The sequence below is a fragment of the Mesoplodon mirus genome (assembly GCF_964341445.2).
Source record: "Mesoplodon mirus genome assembly, chromosome: 16".
NCBI classification, from domain to species: domain Eukaryota; kingdom Metazoa; phylum Chordata; class Mammalia; order Artiodactyla; family Ziphiidae; genus Mesoplodon; species Mesoplodon mirus.
The window spans coordinates 43,985,599-44,007,302 of NC_138992.1; the positions used below are offsets into that span (position 1 = coordinate 43,985,599).

The window sequence follows — 21,704 nt, forward strand, 5'->3', positions numbered from 1 at the left end:
AAATTTCAGACAAAAAAAAAATAAGATTTTTAAATCATATAAGAATGTCCCATGCAGTATTTGGAACATACTTATACTAAAAATATTTCTTCATCGGTAATCTGAAATTCAGATTTAAGCATTCTGTATTTTTATTTACTAAATCTGGCATCCCTAGCTTTGTGAAAAAATCCAAGTTATAACCTTCCTTTGTCATAGGGATTTGGGAACTGATTATACCTAATCAGACGGAAAGCAAATGCCCTCTTGTACTCAGATGCCCAAATCTATTCTACAACTGCTCCTTATCATGGTGTAATGAGTTCTTCACCAACAAAAGAAAATTTGGTTCCATCTTTTGCTTACCTCTGGCAAAGATTCAATGTTGTTCCTGACCAAAAGAAGTTTCTGGAGCTTCTTCAAGAAATTAATCTCTTTGGGTATGCAAATGAGCTGATTGTAGTTAAGTTGAAGGTCAGAAAGATTCTCAAGGAAACAAAGTTCTCTAGGAATGCTGGCTAGCTGGTTATGATTTATACTCAGATATGTAAGGCTTTTTAATCTAAAAAATAAACAAAGTGTATGAATGAAATTCACAAGAATAAGAAAGCCCATTGTACAGACCCCACTTATCAGAGCCACGTATCAATTCATATTTTTTGTAGCTCACCTGAGCTTTTCTTCAGTCAAGTGTTCACAACTACTATGAATCATTTGAGCATAAAAAACTTTGTTGTAATTTAACTTTTAAAGATATTTTATAATCAGATGGTTTATGTTAAAAGTTAAAATTTTATCTAATCAAAACTTAGATTTAAGAAAAAGAAAATTCTATCTTCATTCTTTGTACATATACAGTAGCTATACTGAAGAGGAAGCCAGAGGACAAAGGAGAACATATACACACACATGGATATAGATAGGTATAGATTTAGATATAGATTATACATCCTGTACCACTTAGTTGCTACAGAAGATGCAAAGACAGATCAGCCACAAATTCTCCCTTTATGTATATCATTGTCTAGAAGGAGATATTAGATAGAGCCATAAAATGAGGATAGAAAATGCCAACAAACAAGGAGAAAAGGGTTAAGATTTGAGTCTATAATTGCAGATATAGTACCTGAGGCCCCTCACAAGCATTTTGGAAGAACCAACATTTTGAACTTGGCCTTGAATAATAGAACCTGTAAAATTAGGGCAACAGGAAGACATAGTGAACTGAGAAAATATTAGCATTTTGAATAAAGAAGCAGGAACAAATTAGCACTACTGAGCACCAACTATGTACTTGTGCATTAAATTTAATCTACAGCACAACCCTAAGGCTGGAGTTATTACCCTTAATCCAGAAATGAGGAAAATAAAGGATCAGAAGCAGTGAATAACTTGCCCAACTTAAACATCAGAAAACCATGTAAAGATTCAAATGCAGATGTGTCTTCTTGCAAAGCTAAGAATCAAGATTTATAATGCACTCAAGCTGTTGAAGTTAAATTAGTAACATAATGAGGTGACATTTCTAGACAGTTTAAAATGGGGGACTGTTGCTTACGACAATAGTCAGTGCTAGTGAAAGAGATTTGGGGGAAGATTCTATGAACTCGATCGTGGAAGCCATGTGAATACATGAGACTGAAAGAAAGAATAACAACAACAAAAGAACAGAAGGAGATAGAGAGGAAGCAGATGAAAAGATTCTTGAGAAATATGAACATCTGACAAACAAACAAACAAACAAACAAAAACCAAAGGCACCCAGAGAAGGCATGAGCAGAAAAATAGATGAACCTGGTTAACAAGGAATTTCTAAAGGTATGAGAGGAGAGTATTTCAAAATTAAAAATCAAAATGTTAAAATGTTAAAGAGAGGTACTGCAAAAAAAAACCAAACAAACCTACTAGAACTAAAAGCAGGGTCACAGACTACAAAGTCACTATTAAAACATCTATTTTATGTCTATATTGTAGCCACTAACAACTGAAAATAAAAGTTTTCAAAATTCCATTTACAATAACATAAAAAAACACTTAAAATTGTTAAGAATACATTTAACAAAAGACAATATTGTACTTTGTTCTCCAAACGGAGCTCTATGCTTACTAAATTGTGAAATCATGTTATAGCTGCAAGAATTTCAAAGTTCATCTCCTCACAATTCTTCCTTTAGAGATGAGAAAACCAAGGTCCAAGACAGTTAAATTACTTGGCCAAGGTCATAAGGCTAGTTGCACAAAGTTATGATCTGAACCTAGTTCACCAGATCTTCCAAGGTGTCCTTTTTTCATTACATGACCAACACATAAATCAGTTGATAAGCTGAATGATTGAAAAAGCAAGCAGACAACTATTGGCATTTTCATTACCATAAATATTCCTCTTCTTCATAAATTAGATAGCTTCAAAATTTTTTCTAGTTGCTCTGATTTAAAACATTACTTTTTCTGTAAAAATCTATTTGGGGAAAAATACATTAGCTAGAGTTATAGACAAGTAAATTGGAATAAACTTTAGGTGTTGCAGAAAGCCCTTTGTTGAGAACTATTTAAGTTTTGTATCCTTTAAAAATCTGGATGTTCTTATGTTGTAATACATCTGTTTCTGTTTGATAGGCAATAAAGAGAGTCTCCAAAGTAAACCTGAGTAGGGTTCTGTCTCCATCTGTCAAAAGAAAAGCCCAAGAGGGTGTTTTGCCTGCAGAAGGACAAGGCCCTCAGCTGGCTCCAGAGAGTCACTGTAACAGCAGCCCATCTGTGCAAATGTGCAGGGTAAGGAAAAATAGCATTTTGTTTTTGTTTTTGTTAATGATAATAAAATGTGTTTTTTTTATGAAAACGACATATAGGTTTTAAAGTCTTTGCTTTCATATTACCTTTTCCATCAAGCTGAAAATGCTTTACAGTAAAGTTTAATGTCCCCAATTCTGTAGCAGAGCAAGCTCCAAGAACTCCCCAGTTAGGAAATCAATAACACAATCAACTTTAGAACTTTGTTTCAAACCCTCACTTTCATACTTAGACTACCAAGTCATGCTGTTTCTCATTTCTCTGAAGTGTTTAAAGAATCATCTGCTTAAAATCAGTGGCTTGCCTCAGTCCTTCAGGTGCCTCTTTGTTATGTATAAATCCCACAAGGACTTGAGGCTAGGCATACCGTGTTCAAATGACCAGGATGGGGAGAAATGGCAGTTTGGTGGGGAGGGCATGGGGGGGAGTAGTGGTAACCAGCTCTCAGTAAAAACAAAATTACCTGCCGATTTCTTGAGGAATCCTTGTAAGCTGATTGTTGTTCAGATTAAGCAGGATCAAATTTTGTAAGCCATCTGTTAGAAAATAATTTTAGTCACTTTTCTGTACACCTTTGTTTTCCTTCTGGTTTCTTGCCTTGGCCGAGGCTCTTTGGGTTGCTGGTAACTGATACCCTCTCAGATTAACTTAATCAAAAAGGCATAGTTTATCCCAGTTAGAAAGCTAAGTCTTGGCACCTGAGGATAGAGCGGTACAGCCAAACTCACCACAAACTGGAACCGGAAACTATTATAAAAGGCACTGGAACCTAGGGTTTTAGTTTTGTTTTTGAAACTCAGAACCGTAGTCCCATAAATGTTTGCGAAATGCATGAATGACGTCCAAAGAGTCTTCCTGACAAGCCGAACTCATCCACCAAATAGGAAAACCACACGGGAAACCAGCCCAACACACCACGGCCCACAACTCCCTGGCGAAGAGGGTGGAGTGGACGTAGAGTGTGTTCAACTCTATTCCAGAGCCAGAGTCTCCTTGAAGTGGAAGGAGTATATGGGCGCTGGTGCGTGAAACAGCTACTTGCTGATCTTCTTCACCGGAGACTGGACGGAGTTCGGGAATTCTCTGATGTATTTAGTGGGGAACAGGTCCTCTTGGGTCACCAGCTTCTGCAGGGAGCTCAAGACAAAGTCGATGTACTAGGGGACTATGCACTTGAGTTTCATTTTTTGTGGAAAAATATTTTTGCAAGATACATGAGCTAATATTTTAAAGTACTTTAAAGAGATAGTACCAGAATCTGCTTGTGCTCTTTCCTATATACCTCTAACTGAGGACCCATGAAATAATACCCTTAATAAATGCTGCTCAATGATAACAATGATGATATATAGCACCCATGCCTCAAAAGTTCACAGAACTTTATAAATTCCATTATATAGTTCTAATTTTACTATTGGGGACACAAAGTAGTAAAATGCCTTACATGAGTTAATGAACCTATAAAAATTATCTGGATCTCTGTCATGTGTTCTGTTCTTAAGCATACTCTACCTATATTAAATAGGAAAAATGTCATATTAAATGGAGAAATTATTAGTTTAAGGGAAACACAAAGAAAAAAATGCCATTTATTGAATCTCATATCTTTTCTTTAAAATTCTCCCCAAGTTGATTTAAGCTTAACATCTTGAGCAAAGATTGTGACTTAGTGTTTGAGACAGTGTAAAAAGTATAAAGAACGAGGAGAGCTGTGTAGAGCTTTTCTTGATTTGATTTTCAACTAGTTTTCTCTCTGGCCCAGAGAAAGGGTGTCCAGATTTGAGAGTCTAAATGTACACTGATTCTGAAAAGGGGAAAATTTACTAACACTAATGCTTACTTATTTTCTTAAATCTATATGTAAAGAAATATATAATATGGTAGTCAGAAAAAAAGTTGTTACACAAATTCCCTAATTTCAAGTGTAAATATCTCCAAGCAAAAAAGATTAAAACGTAAAATTCCTTTTTCACTTTACTTTCAAATTGTTCAATATAAGGAAATTAAGTTTGACACTATAATTATGCTCTTCTTTGATTAACCACATACTCCAGATGCAAATCTATGAATCTTATTTCCAAATAAATGGAGCTTCTTCAAGGATGTAAGGTATTTCATCTCTTCTGGAACTTCTTCCAAAAGGTTGTTTCCCAGATTTAGTGCTGTCAACTGCAAACATATAGAGATTTAATGAACTCATACATTATCCACTTTACATGAGAAAAAAGAAATAATTAAGCCCCTTTGCTGAGATACATATAACCTAAAAAAATCAACATAATCTTAATTATTTCACATGTACCTAAAATTATCTATATAAATAAAGGTCATTTGAGTTCATGTTCAAACACTTTATGTTAATTTAAGCACAATTTAATTCTCAATTAAAGTACTTAACTTCATTAAAATTGTATTACAAACCATTTCACAGGTATTCAAAAACATAATTAATGATCCATTCATAAGTCACTTGAGCAACTCAGGAGTATCCTAACATTAAAAATTCAGCAAAGGGGCTAATTTCCTGAAATCAGAAATTAGCTGAAGATCTGAGGTCCTTCTGTCATACTAATCCCAAATGAGCTTTTTCACTTAGGCCAATAAGATTTCTATAATACATGGATGGGGGTGGGGTGGGAGGGAGGCCTTTAACATCACTCTGTGATCACAAAGTTCATAAGAGAAACTATTGACATGATATGGTAGGGCAGGGAAGATCTGCCCTATGTACCTACTAACATCAGATTGGTCAGACATAGGAAGGACCACACATAAAAGGAGTTAGAAAGATCCTCTAGATCCTCTAATCCAGGGGTCCCCAACACACCCCTATTTTAAGGAGGAAGATTCGAGTCAAATCTTAAAGGAAGGTTAAGTAAAATAAAAGCATACAAGTAACCACTGGACTTAGCAACAAGAAAGTTATTGGTGACCTTGATAACAGGGGTGAAGTGCTGAGGAGGAAACTGAAGTATGCTGTGGAGAAAATGTGAGAAAGTGAAGACAATGACTAAAATACAATTCTTTAAAGAACTTTTGTTATGAAGGGACACTAGAAAATTAGGAGGGAGCTGGAGGGTTTGTATTTTGTTTAAAATAAAATATAGTGCAGCTTATTTATATGCTGATGAAAATAATCTTGTAGATAGTGAGAAACTAATGATACAAGGACAGGGATAATTGCAGAATCAAAATCCTTTAGTAGACGAGCAAGGATAGGATCCAAAATACAAATGGGTGATAGCCCTGGATGAGAGAAGGAACTTCCCCTTGAATTTGTTCCATTCTTCCTTAACCATTTCCCTCAGGACATAACTTCCAGACCCTTTACCATCCTGGTTACACTCTAATTTTTCTAAGTACTCCTCTCTAGAAACATGGTACCTAGAGTGAGACAGGAAATGTGATCTCATAACATAGATCCGTTTGGACCATGGAATCTGCCTCAGGCAGATGACTACACTTCTGTTGCAGCCTAACATGGCTACAACATGCACTCTTTCAGAAATGCGGCACATGGTTGGTACATAATTAATTTTGTCTGTGGCCAAGAAAAACCTACTGTCAAGGAGATAACTCACATCCTGAACTTGTGCAATTGAATGCTTTTCTTAACTTAAATGTAGGAATTTACAGTTATCCCTGTAAAAATTTCATCTTGTTGGTTTTGGCTCAAAAGACGTAAGTGGATGTGATGTTGTCACTCTAAGTTCAGAATCTAAACTAGACAATGTCAGTGGACAAATGAGATCTGTTTTTCCCCTCCCCACTTTGGCTAATGCACTCATCTTTCTCATAATCATATGGTAGCCAAACTTTGGAATCACCTAGAACTTCTCTCTCTCTCTCTCTCTCTCTCTCTCTCTCTCTCTCTCTCTCTCTCTCGCCACCTAAATTCAATCAGTAACCAAGTCCTATTCTTAAAATGCCTCTTAGATGCAACTTTTCCAACTCTCATTGCAATTACCCTAACACTAGTCCTCATTACTGGCTGCCTGTAGCATTACCTAACTTAAGAATGTAAAGAATGGACTATTTTATCATTTAAACTCCTTTTACCTGTCCTACTGGATTATATCTAAAGAGTTGCCCAAATAATCAGTCCATGAGGAATTTCCCTACTTAGTATGTCCTAAATGTTTCTTGGCTCCCTGTAGCCTTTTCCACATCTTTGTATGCTTGTCCCAAATAGTGTCTGTGTATCGCAACTCGTCCTAAATTTGATTTGATTTATTTAATTGCATTGGCCTACTCATACTTCTAAGTTATAACCTGTCTGTAGCCTGCCTTGAAATGGATGTGTGTCTTTCCTCTTACATCTTGGATATGAGGTAAGCATGTCAGTGTCCATTGATGCCTTTGGGTTATAGACTCTAGATTTAATGTGTAGCAATCTTTGGATAAAGAGAGAAGAGGATAAGAAGTTTGAGAAGAAAAAATACTGATTAACTTATTAATACTAATGACTAACATCTAAATAGAATATAATATGTGCCAAATACTGTGCCATGCAACCTTGTACATTGCCTCAGGTGGACTTCAAGTTACCCCTAATTTACAGAAAAGGGATCTGAGGTACAAGCTGTGATTTACGGTGAAATAACATAGCTTCACTAAATGGCCTATACTCCTAATTTCTTCATTACACTATTTACTTTAAACTATTTATAAAAAGAATTTATTGTTGCTCAGAATGATCATATATATGCACATAATATATACATTCATTCATACACACATACACCCATTAACACACACAATAGAATTGTATGCAATATATGGATTTCTCATTTTAAATATTCTTGTTCTGTGGGTTATACCATTTAGTCAGTATTTTGCAATAGGCAAAAGCACACGCTTTGGAGACCATCTGCTATGCAATGTACTCACTATGGGATCTCAAGAAAGTCACTCAAATTCCTGTCTCTCTTTCTTTTTTTTTAAATGGAGATACTAGCATCAACTTCTCAGGGCTGCCTTAAGGATTAGAGACAATATAATGAAGTACCTGGCAAATAGTGGATATTATGAAATGCTAACTATAATCTTTTAGACTCAGGAGAAGACCATGGAACAAGATGTTAGGAATGCTTCATATAGTATATATGTTGACACTTCGACTCAGTTTTCAATTTTTAAACCTGTTTTCTTAATGATTTCTAACTCCTTTTTTTCAAAGATTTCTAAATTCACAGCCACTTATGAATGACATTTTCAGGAAAGAGAAAATTACCTCTGTTATTCTGTTGGCCACAGGAATAATGACTTTCTGTTAATCAGTTAATTTTGCTGGATTTTTAAAAATTATTTCTACAGTGATAATGTGCTCAGGATCCTCTTTCCATTAAACTATCACTATACCTTGGTTCTCCAATTATTATAATGGATTTCTGTGTTTAATGCTCCCCCTTGGCATATATCACTTTCTCCTGGAAGCCATCCTCCTTTTGTAGTTGCATAACACTGTGTACTTTCTATGACCAATTATTATCTTCTGCTGTGTATTATAGTGACTCATGTATATATCTTACCTTTACTATAAAGTTGGAAATTTTGCAATGATAGGGTCTCTGTAATTCATCCAGCATACAAAAAAACAGTGTCTGGAATACAATAGCTGTTCAATAAATATTAGTTGAATGCTGTCTGCTTAGACCATTTCTTTAATAAGCTAATGGTTCAAACTGTGAAGATACTCATTATGGCTCCATATCATTTGTCTTTTTTCAAAATCAAGTATCTATTGAGCTCAGTCAGTGCCAATCTACCCAGCTGGATTCACTTTCTTCTAATGGGCTGCATGCCTTCTTTATTCTAACCATCTGCTCATTCTCAATAACCCCTATAATCAATTCAATGTGATGCCTATCATATGTATGCCTAGGACTTGAGCCAGGCAACTTATCCTAACATTTAATTATGCTGTGCTTGTAGCTATTAATTATCACTAGAAAACTCTATGCTCTTTATTTTATCTTTCAATTAGTTTTTTGATTTTTAAAATGATTTCCATGACTAACTTGGATAATTTTTTTTTTATGTAAAAAATACCAGCTCAAATGTCCATTTTTATCGGAAAGTCTTTCTAAAATAAATTATGGCTTGGTGATACCATTTTGGAACAAACTATTAAATCATTCACCTGTAACATGTACAAATATGTTTGAGCTGGTATTTGAAATATTAATCCTTAAGTTCCTTAAAAGACAGGGAATATTTCCATTCACTGTACCTAAATAGTACATAATACAGTGTCACATTCTGTAAACTAGTTAAAAAAATAATAATTGAATCAAATTAATAAAAGAAAAATAAGACTTTTACATTTTTTAATTAGTTATGTATATGGCCAAGGTATGTGGGACAGAGCAGCATTAGGGCTCACTCTGCTAATTCTTTTTTTTTTAATGGACAATTTTTTAAAAAAATTTTATTGGAGTATAGTTGATTTACAATGTTGTGTTAGTTTCATGTGTACAGCAAAGTGAATCTTATACATATATGTACATCCACTCTTTTTTAGATTCTTTTCCCATATAGGCCATTACAGAGTATTGAGTAGAGTTCCCTGTTATCTACTTTATATATAGTAGTGTGCATATGTCAATCCTAATCTCCCAATTTATCCCTCCCCCCTCCCCCCTGGTAATCATAGTTTGTTTTCTACATGCTTATTCTTATAAATACCGTTTTTTTTAGGAATCTAGCACTGCAGTGCAGTACAATTGCCAAATGCATCTTCTGAGTCCAGCTGGTCCTGAAAGAATTTATTTGAATAACTTGGCTAATTTCAAAACTATTATTTTTCAGTAACTTTTTTTTTCTTTGCAGTACGCAGGCCTCTCACTGCTGTGGCCCCTCCCGTTGTGAAGCACAGGCTCCGGACACGCAGGCTCAGTGGCCATGGCTCACGGGCCCAGCCACTCCGCGGCATGTGGGATCCTCCCGGACTGGGTCACGAACCCGTGTCCCCTGCATTGGCAGGAGGACTCTCAACCACTGCGCCACCAGGGAAGCCCTAATTTTTCAGTAACTTCTTAATTCTTAATATTGGGTTGGCCAAAAAGTTCCTTCGGTTTTTAAGTAAAAATAAAAGACATTTGTCATTTTCACCAAGCACTTTACTGAACAACATATTCATCGTTTTATTCCACTACCTTCTTCCATTTTTCAGGCAACTTCATAATTCCATCTTCCCAAAACTTTTTTTTATCTTTTTGAGCAAAGAACTGTTCCAGGTACCTTTTACAGTCTTCCAGGGAATTGAATTTTTTTCCATAAGAGGAATTTTGTAAAGACTGAAATAAATGGAAATCCGAAGGTGCAATAACTGGTGAATACAGCGGATGAATCAGAACTTCCCAGCCAAGCTGTAATAGTTTTTGCCTGGTCATCAAAGACACATGCAGTCTTGTGTTTCCTGATGGAAGATTATGCATTTTCTGTTTACTAATTCCAGATGCTTTTCATCAAGTGCTGCTTTCAGTTGGTCTAATTTGGAGCAGTTCTTGGAATTACTTGTTTGGTTTTCCGGAAGGAGCTCATAATAGAGGACTCCCTTCCAACCCCACCATATACAAAACATCACCTTCTTTGGATGAAGACCAGCCTTTGGTGTGGTTGATGGTGGTTCATCTCGCTTGCCCCACGATCTCTTCCTTTCCACATTATTGTATAGTATCCACTTTTCATCGCCCGTCACAATTTGTTTTAAAAACGGAATATTTTCGTTATGTTTAAGTAGAAAATCGCATGCAAAAATATGGTCAAGAAGGTTGTTTTAGCTTATGTGGAAACCAAACATCAAAGCAATTAACATAACCAAGCTGGTGCAAATGATCTTCAACGCTTGATTTGGATATTTTGAGTATGTCGGCTATCTCCCATGTTGTTTAACATTGAGTGTTCTCAATTAATGTCTTGATTTGATCACTATCAACTTCAACTAGTCTACCTGACTGTGGAGCATCATCAAGAAATCTCCAGCACGAAACTTCACCAAACCACTTTTGACACATTTGATCAGTCACAGCACCTTCACCATATACTTCACATATCTTTTTTTGTGTTTCAGTTTCATTTTTACCTTTCTTGAAATAATAAAGCATACTATGCTGAAAATGTTGCTTTTTTCTTCCATCTTCAATATTAAAATAGCTATACAAAAATTCACCAATTTTTAAAATTTAATTTAATATTTGTATACAGTACTTTCTTATTACTTATCTATTTTATACATATTAGTGTATATATGTCAATCCCAATCTCCCAATTCATCCCACCACCACCACCACAACCACCCCACCCCCGCTTTCCCCCTTTGATGTCCATACATTTGTTCTCTACATCTGTGTCTCTATTTCTGCCTTGCAAACCAGTTCATCTGTACCATTTTTCTAGATTCCACATATATGCGTTAATATACGATATTTGTTTGTTTTTCTCTTTCTGACTTACTTCACTCTGTATGACAGTCTCTAGGTCCATCCACGTCTCTACAAATGCTCCGATTTCATTCCTTTTATGGCTGAGTAATATTCCATTGTATATATGTACCACATCTTCTTTATCCATTCGTCTGTCAATGGTTGCTTCCATGACCTGGCTATTGTAAATAGTGCTGCAATGAACATTGTGGTACATGACTCTTTTACAATTATGGTTTTCTCTGGGTATATGCCCAGTAGTGGGATTGCTGGGTCATATGGTAATTCTATTTTTAGTTTTTTAAGGAACCTCCATACTGTTCTCCATAGTGGCTGTATCAATTTACATTCCCACTAACAGTGCAGGAGGATTCCCTTTTCTCCACACCCTCTCCAACATTTGTTGTTTGTAGATTTTCTGATGATGCCCATTCTAACCGGTGTTAGGTGATACCTCATTGTAGTTTTGATTTGCATTTCCCTAATAATTAGTGATGTTGAGCAGCTTTTCATGTGCCTCTTGGACATCTGTATGTCTTCTTTGGGGAAATGTCTATTTAGGTCTTCTGCCCATTTTTTGATTGGGTTATTTGTTTTTTTTTTAATATTGAGCTGCATGAGCTGTTTATATATTTTGGAGATTAATCCTTTGTCCATTGATTCATTTGCAAATATTTTCTCCCATTCTGAGGGTAAAAATTCACCAATTTTGATAAGTATTTTTTTTTAATGCACGCTGATATTACAGTTGTCACAATACAGTCTAACAAAGTTGTTTTGAATGAAGTTAAAGACAACTAAGTGCTACTAGAGTCACCTTACAGAAAAAAAAAAAAATGAAAGAGCTGTTTGGCCAACCCAATACATCAAGTCAGATTTCTCAAAACAATTATAGTTTCATTGGAAATAGTTTCAAGGTCCAACTAATCTCTAGAGAATCCCTGTGACCTCTAAGACCTGCTCCCTTAGAGCCCAAAATTAATCCCAGTGTCATGAAATTGGCACTTCCTACTCAACAGTATTACAAGGAATCTCTGGCATTCACAGCAGAAGCATTAACAAGGCATTACCCTTTAGCATCCTGTCAGAATCTTCTAAAGGAAAGACTAAAGAAGCAAGTATAAGAGTTCTAAATCTTGGAAAAGGGGAATTGCAACACAAAACTCATTCAAGTAAAATGTAAAACTTTCAAGTGTTTGGAAGAACTACGCATTTCTATGTTTGAGTCGGGGTAGAGGTTAAAATTTTCTGAGTAACCAACATGGTTAAGACACTATATATGAGATAAATCAAGGGAGGCACAGAGAGATTATGTGCTCAGTTGGCAAGTGAGAGAAGAGGGTTGGGGCTCTTCAAGACATCTGACAGCTAGAGGAAGAAGCAAAAGTTCCAGTAGGGGTTCAAGAGGCTTAATGCAAGCTTGGGCATACAAGCAGAGGCAAAGGAGGAATGAAAGTAGTGTAGAATGAATTCACTAGGTGCCTGTGTGCCAGGACAGGATACAATAAACAAGTATAAGAAAGCCCTGTTTTTATAGCAAAGCCAGGCTTAGAAAACAGGAGGCATTACCTACTTGATGGAGGAAGAGCACATTTCCAATGGATGGGACAGGAGAAAGGACAGGCTTGATGCTGACAAACAGTACAAACGATGTCAGATCCTTTCTGTTCTGCCAGACTTAGTGAGACCCAGAATGCCCAAGGAGGGAGAGATGGGGAAAGTTGCTGCATATGCTTTTCCTCTTGTGTTCCTCTGTATAACTCCCATCCTTCAGATCTTACCTCAGTTGCACTTCTCAGGTCTACCTTCCCTGATTTCTCTGACTACAACTCCTCATAACACAATATAATTCTTCTTCATGACACTTTTCACAATTATAATTTTACATATATTTGTATATTTGATTACCTTTCCCCACTAAACCTGAGAGTAGGGACACATGATGTTTTCATTCTTTTTTGTATTATCAGCATCTAGCAGACTGCTAGTCTACTCCTAGCAGGCACAATAACTATTTGTTAAACATAGAAAAGAAGGAAGGCAGGAAGGGAGGGAGGGAGGGAAGGAGTAAGGGAGGGGGGTGATTGGGTTAGGGGGTCATCCAAAAGGACAGTAAAAGTATGAAAAGGAGAGACTAGGGACGCAATAACAATTTACAAACTACCCAACTCTGCTTAGAGTTGCCTTTGTTTACTGTCAATTGTTTACGGTCAAATAAAAAGCTATGGCAGACCACATCTTTGTCCTGGGCAGCTACACGTGTGAACCACTTAAGGTGAACATTGCTGTACTACCATTGGACTTTATGATGCATGTCAACAATGTTGTACACAATTAGAGATAATGGCTATTTGTTTCTTTGGAGATTTTAAACCTATCATGATCACTAGGGACAAGACAAGGTCTCCACCCTCAAGAGTTATAATAAAGTGCATCTTTGAAAATTGTTGATATACCAGCACTTCATTAGTCCTAGGCCAAATGCATTCACCATAACTTATAGGACATTAATCCATTTTTTTTCATGTCATTAGAAGTGACTGAAAATTTCCAGTTTCATTAGTCAAATTAGCAAAGAAAAAAAGAATAGAATCTGTATTCTCTAAAGAATCTCCTTCCATTTTATCATTGTTGCTAGTTAGACCACAATAGCAACTCTAATTTATTTCAAAGTTTCAATGTCAGGCATTGAGCTTACATATATTAACATTTAATTTAATTCCCAAATGAAGACAAAGACCTTACTTTTTTTTTCACATCTGTGTCCTCAGGACCACCATAGACACAAGAAGATGAATGGTAAATATTTGTCAAAAGAATGGATAGTAAACAAATGGAGAGTGGGAACAATTCATGTATTGTTCAAACCTGCCACCTTTAGGCAATCCAATTTTTGTTTTTAGGAACTATAAATTGAACAACACACCCTGGTGAATTTCACTAAGTGTATAGAATAATAAGACAATACAGCTGAAAATAACCTCAAAAGAGACCTCAGGACTTCCCTGGTGGCGCAGTGGTTAAGAGTCCGCCTGCCGATGCAGGGGACACGGGTTCGTGCCCCGGTCCGGGAAGATCCCACGGAGTGGCGGAGATGCTGCAGAGTGGCTGGGCCCGTGAGCCATGGCCGCTGAGCCTGCGCATCCGGAGCCTGTGCTCCGCAACGGGAGAGGCCACAACAGTGAGAGGCCCGCGTACCGCAAAAAAAAAAAAAAAAAAAAAAAAAAGAGAGACCGCATTTTATACTTGTATTCACTGGTTGACCTTGGCAAATGACTTAATCTTTCTGAATCATAAATTTTATTAACCATATGAGAGTGATAATTATAACTTCCTTGAAAATGAACAAAGAGTTCCTAGCATTGTGCCTAGCTCTCAGAGTATGGTGGATGCTGTTATTCTATTTGATACCATTTTGTGAGTGCAAAAATTTTCTAAGTATTACTTTTGTTTTAGGAAGTTAAATATCAAGACTATTTTAATTCTGTGCATTCTGTGGCAAATATAACCCAAAAAATCAGTATATTGGGGGCAAACTGGACTTCCTATAATGATAAAAGAAAGACTAACACTAAAAGTCAAGCACAGTATAGACCTAAAAGAAAAAAAAAATAGATAGGGGGAGTTTCAGTCATTATTAAAAGCACGACCTGTAGCACCACAAGAAAGAATTCAAACTAACTTTTAAAAAACACATTCGGGGATTTTATAGAAAATTGTTAGAGCAAGAATCATGATCATCTTTGAATGATCATGTATCACCATGACATAAGTATGACATAAGTATCACCAAGATATGAAGACCACAAGGACACTTGGCAGCATTTCAGCTGAATGCCACAATGCACCCTGCCTGCTTTATCTGCTATATTTTTCTCCTTAGTACTAATACTACCTCACATCCCACTTGTTTTGCATGTTTCTTTCTTGCATCTCTTCTGACTAGAACATAGCTCCATGAAGGCAGGTATTTTCATTTGTTTTTTCTTTTAATTGCCAAATTACCAGAGACACAGATGGTGCTCAATACTTAAGTGTGGCTTTGAATAAATGAAGGCAGAAATTGAGGCCCAGTGAGATTAAATATCTTGTTTAGTTGGTGAGTGGCTGAAAAGGTTGAAGTACCAGGACTTGCAGACACTCTTCCAGGGCTCTTTGCAGCTCTCTAAGCTCTCTCTTTTCTGAAAGTTTTGTCTTCCCTTTCTATTTGCAGCTGGGAGAATGAGCAGCATTTCTGAACTGTGTAAATAATCTCTATCCATCTTTTGAGGGTTTCTAGCACATTTTATTCAAGCTGCTTCTAGAACTCCCATTATAAAGGGAAAACAGATTTTTTTCAAAACTCCACAACATTAGAAACTCTACATGAAAAAAATTGCTAGTTCATAGCAGTGAAACAATAATGCCATTAGCCCGAGTCTGACTTGTAAAGCACTTTAAAGATAGACCACAAGAAGCCTAGTTTCTAATCAGTTGAATTCTTCTTTAAAAGTAAAACGTGACTTCTTCTTTCAAAATAAGGGCTGAGCTGTGCCAACACCCTGTTTAAGGAAATTGAATTGGGAAGTCAAAATTTAGGGTCTCTTCTAAATAGTCAAATGATGAGGAGGAGAGTAATGGGGTATCCACAAGAAGACAAAATTATAATGATCAGACTCTTCAGCTTTTTTTCCTGAGGGAGTATATTTTACAATCTGTAACTTTTTTACTAAACAACTATTAAACAGGAGAGAAGGATACATGTTTTCAGATATGCAAGAGTTCAAAAAATTTAATTACCACATATCTAGACTAGGGTGCTATCTGGAGAGTTATTTCTACAAAGTAAGTGAGTAAAACAAAAAAGAGGGAAAACATGGTTCCAGGAAGCAGTGGGTCCAATTCTGGAGCCACAAAGGGATATCCAGGCTGACAGTATCCAGCAAACCTAGATAGTAATCAGCTTAAATTGGGGCAGGAAGACAGAGGCTCCTGGAAGGAAGTTACTCAAGGAAAAAGCACATTTGATAGGGTATGTAATATGATCACGTTTAAAATAAAATGAGGCCATGATAAAGGCAAAAGGCACAAGAATAAGTGAAAGACAATTAGAAACTTCAAGGGAACAAAAATGGTATATGAGGAAGAAAGTATAATCACAGTACATTAATTGGTTCCATATAAATGATATTTACTTATTAACAGTATACGTCTTAGAATTCTCCATGAGACAAAGATTTAATCATGGTGATAACTGAATAGATTATAAATACTATACATCTCATAAAAGTAAGAAGTTTATAATTTGTGAAGAGGAAGAGGGAAGGAGAGCTGAAAGTGGATTACAGATGCCAACATTGCCATCTTACTAAGTGGGGAATAAAAAGAGATTGTAGTTGATGAAAAAAGAAACAAAGGTTGGGAGATTGGGATTGACACATACACACTACTATATGTAAAACAGATAAGAAATAAAAACCTACAGTATAGCACAGGGAACTCTACTTGATACTCTGTAATTACCCAGATGGGAAAAGAATCTAAAAAAGAGTGGGCATATGTATATCTGATTAACTTTGCTGTCAGCAGAAAATAATACAACATTGTAAATCAACTATACTCCAATAAAAATTAACTTAAAAAAAGAAACAAAGGTGTAATAATATTAAATTCAAAAGATAACTATGGAGAAACTAAACATATTAATACAAACATATTTGGAAGATGAAGAAGCATGATATCGAAAATGGACAAATCAAGAAAACAAAAGAATTAAAAGTGGTTATAAATAAAGGTCAAAATTGTGGGTGAGGGGGAGTGGAACAGAAGAGAGTTACTTTTTATTATAAACCGTTTATATTATTTGATTTTCTTAAAACAATGCACTGTTATTTTAATGGAAAAAAAATTCAAGCAGAGGTGGAGAATTGGCTCTTGGTTCAGTCAAATTTTAAATTCCTTTGCAAAGAAACTCCTCTGTCTCATTAGAAAAGTCCATATCTCAAGGATGTCCACTCTTACCAGTATTATTCAATATAGTTTTGGAACTCCTAGCCACGGCAATCAGAAAAGAAAAAGAAATAAAAGGAATACAAATTGGAAAAGAAGAAGTAAAACTGTCACTGTTTTCAGATGACATGATACTATACATAGAGAATCCTAAAGATGCCATCAGAAAACTACTAGAGATAATTAATGAATTTGGTAAAGTTTCAGGATACAAAATGAATGCACAGAAATCTCATGCATTCCTATACACTAACCAAGAAAGATCAGAAAGAGAAATTAAGGAAACAATCCCATGCACCACTGCAGCAAAAAGAATAAAATACCTAGGAATAAACCTACCTAAGGAGGTAAAAGACCTGTACTCAGAAAACTATAAGACACTGATGAAAGAAATCAAAGATGACACAAACAGATGGAGAGATATACCATGTTCTTAGATTAGAAGAATCAATATTGTGAAAATGACTATTCTACCCAAAGCAATCTACAGTTTCAGTGCAATCCCTATCAAATTACCAATGGCATTTTTTACAGAACTAGAACAAAAATATCTTGAAGATTGTATGGAGACAGAAAAGACTCCAAATAGCCAAAGCAATCTTGAGGGAACAAAATGGAGCAGGAGGACTCAGCCTCCCTGACTTCAGACTATACTGCAAAGCTACAGTAATCAAGACAATATGGTACCAGTACAAAAACAGAAATATAGATCAATGGAACAGGATAGAAAGCCCAGAGATAAACCCATGCACCTATGGTCAACTAATCTATGACAAAGCAGGCAAGCATATACAATGGAGAAAGGACAGTCTCTTCAATAATTGGTGCTGGGAAAACTGGACAGCTACATGTGAAAGAATGAAATTAGAACACTCCCTAACACTGTACACAAAAATAAACTCAAAATGACCTAAATGTAAGACCTAAATGTAAGACCGGACACTATAAAACTCTTAGAGGAAAACATAGGAAGAACACTCTTTGACATAAATCATGCAAGATCTTTTTTGACCCACTGCCTAGGGTAACAGAAATAAAAACAAAAATAAACAAATGGGACCTAATAAAACTTAAAAGCTTTGCACAGCAAAGAAAACCATAAAACAATATGAAAATACAACCTTCAGAATGGGAGAAAATATTTGCTAATGAATCAACAGACAAAGGATTAACCTCCAAAGTAAATAAATAGCTCATGTTGCTCAATATCAAAAAAAACAAACAACCCAATCAAACAATGGGCAGAAGACCTAAATAGACATTTCTCCAAAGAAGACATATAGATGCCCAAGAGGCACATGAAAAGCTGCTCAACATCACTAATATTTAGAGAAATGCAAATCAAAACTACAATGAGGTATCACCTCACACAGGTCAGAATGGCCATCACCAAAAAATCTAGTAAAACTAATTGCTGGAGACAGTGTGGAAAAAAGGGAACCCTCTTGCACTGTTAATGGGAATGTAAACCAATACAGCCACTGTGTAGAACAGTATGGAAGTTCCTTTAAAAACTAAAAATAGAACTACCATATGACCCAGCAATCCCACCCCTGAGCATATAACCTGAGAAAAACATAATTCAAAAAGACACATGCACCCCAATGTTCATTGCAGCACTATTTACAATAGCCAGGTCATGGAAGCAACCTAAATGCCTATCAATAGATGAATGGATAAAGATGTGGTACATACATACAGTGGAATATTACTCAGCCATAAAAAGGAATGAAATTGGGTCATTTGTAGAGACGTGGATGGATGTAGAGACTGTCATACAGAGTGAAGTAAGTCAGAAAGAGAAAAACAAATATCATATATTAACGTGTATATGTGGAATCTAGAAAAATGGTAATGGTGAACTGGTTTTCAAGGCAGAAATAGAGACACAGATGTAGAGAACAAACTTATGGACACCAAAGGGGGAAAGCAGGGGGTGGTGGTGGTGGTGGGAGATTGGGATTGACATATATATACTAATATGTATAAAATAGATAACTAATAAGAACCTGCTGTATAAAAATAAATAAATAAAATTCAGGGAAGAAAAAGTCCAAATCTGTTCTACAAATGCACTTTTGGAAGCTATTATTAAAGGGGGATTTTTTGAGTATTACCGTATTTCTTGGAAAGATATGGCCACAGACTACAGACTCAAATAATTTTGGTAAACCTAAGAGGAAATGAGGTTGGTGAAGGTAAGAAAATAGTTTTTTTTTTTTTTTATATATAACTCTGAACTCAAGAGTAATGAACTACAGTGACTTGGCTGGTTATAAGGTTGTTGCAGCACTGATGACAGTTTAGAAGTGAAGAAAAAGAAAACTGCAAAGTTAATATCCCTTGCCTTCTCCCAACCTCAAGATTTTAGCAGCTGGAGTTTCACATTGTTCAGCAGAAATGTTTAACACAAGCATCTGGGATTCATTCTGTTGCTCTTTAAGGATATTCTTTATTTAAAATACTAACCTTCTTTTAAAGACTACTTCAGAAGAAATGAATGTTCCTTCCTTCCCATTTCCTGCCAACACTCCATTTCAATGTTCAGCCTGCTCTAGGAGATTGAAAAGAACTCCTTTCTTACATCAGACATAGCTCTTCATTCCATATGCAAAAGCTTCAGGATAGTCCCTAGGGTGAACAGCATCTCCAGGATCCTCAAACCCACTTACAGATGGAACCCCCAAGGTAGACAAGTAGATCCAGGCTCCCAACCCCTTTCCAGATGACAGCCTCCAGAAAGATGAGTGTGGCAGAGACCTAACCCTCTGATTCCAAATGTGGGTCACAGAACACATGGATAAGTTGAAACATCTTCTCTCCCTACCATATGTAATTCACTAAGGGAGAAAACCTTCTGATCCCTTTCCAGCAACCATCCACTTTAAGTCTTCAGGGAGCTAAGTCTCCAGAGATTGAAGGCTTCTTGTTTTCTCAACTCTTTTCTCTCTTCCTATTTTCCATCCTCAATTGAAAAAGATAATGCTGTTCCTCACCTGGGTCAAGGTGCTTATCTCTGGGCACACTTTGGGGATTCGGTTTTTCTGAAGGTCTAGAGTCTTCAAGCCAGGCAGTTTTTCTAACATTGAGGGCACCTTTGTCATGTTCTTTCCATTTAAGTTAACAATTTTAGTGCTTTTATCGCCCTTCAGTGCTCTTATTAACAACCTTTCAGCCATGGGCTTGGAAGAGAAATACCTTCTTTATTACGCATCTTTAGAACCTCTAATTGCAGAATTGGTGTGTCATGGAAACAAAAACATTCTGAGATTTACCATGTTGAAGGTGGGAGGCATTAGATAGTTTCCTGTGTATAAGGTATGGAAGGAAAATAACTGATTCCGGGTTTGGGGCAGGAAATGTACAAGATGAGCCTAGAATATCTTGTGCCAGAGACAAAAGTTACCAAGGACTAATGAGATTACATCAAAGGACACAGAAGCCACTTCTAAGGGCTCCCACTAGTCTAAAATGGGAATATTTGAGAATCAGAAAGAATGATGAGTGGACCGAAACATCAAAATAATTAAAATCTAAGAATTCATAATGGTATTATAAAAATAAAAGAAACCCATTGACTATCTTGGGACTTGCTAGGGAACCAACTCATAAGACTGAAAAATGATAAAGGAAAAAAAAATGAAGCATTCATTCTGCTTTTCCAGTACAAACTGCATTTTGGTGTAACCTAATAAAGTTCTTACTCATAGAAAAATAGAAGCCAATAAATGAGGAAGAAAAAAAACAGATTTAGAAAAAATCACCATTTTGGTAAATCTAATAAAATAATGGATATACGTAAAGATCATAATTGGGTGCTAAAAGCATTAGGTGAAAGGTTGATGAGGAAATTTGCAAGTAAGAAATCAGGCTAATAACTTAACCTACTAATCAATTTTAGCACCACTAAAATTGAGACAATCACATATTTTTTTAAGTCTCATGATGTCATACAATAAAAATTACACAGTGCCACCTATAAAATATTCTTGCCTAAAAACTGAATCTGAGTTAATCATGCTTCTATATCTAAATACCATTTACAGAAAATATGAGGACTAGAAAACAAGCTAAATTAATCTCAGACAAGCAGTCAGCCAAATCTAGAACATGGGAAATTCTGCAAGGCAAATGACACAATGTTTAACCAACAAATCAATGTCATTAATAAAAAGAAGGGGAAACTGTTATGAAGTGAGACTTAAGAAAAATAACAGTCAAATGCAATCTGTGAATCTTGTTTGGATCCTTATTTGAATAAAAATATTTCTAAGTCGACTGAGGAAATTTGATCATGGACTGGGTATTAGATGATAGGAATTGCTAATTCTGTTATGTGTAATAATTACATGGTGGTAGTATTTTTTTTAATGTACCTAACATTTAGAAATGCATCTGAATTTTCAAGTGAAAAGCCATGATGTCTTGAATTTTTTTTTAAATAAGCAGGGCAGAAACGTGGGTGGAAGAAACAGATCAAATAAGATTGACCAAACATTGTTAATTATTGATGCTCAGTAA

At 35.9% G+C, this 21,704-nt stretch overlaps 1 protein-coding gene across 1 annotated transcript in view; it reads right to left on the reverse strand.

The window, feature by feature from the left end:
* Window positions 1-20,362, reverse strand: part of LRRC69 (leucine rich repeat containing 69) — a gene marked incomplete at its 5' end in the record, with an annotated part of 106,540 nt that extends 86,178 nt beyond the window's left edge. The window contains 4 exon segments of the mRNA XM_082600975.1: window positions 346-541; window positions 3,233-3,305; window positions 4,812-4,938; window positions 20,180-20,362. Of these exon segments, the coding sequence (XP_082457101.1) occupies window positions 346-541; window positions 3,233-3,305; window positions 4,812-4,938; window positions 20,180-20,362 (579 nt within the window).
* Between the last annotated feature and the right edge of the window lie 1,342 nt (window positions 20,363-21,704).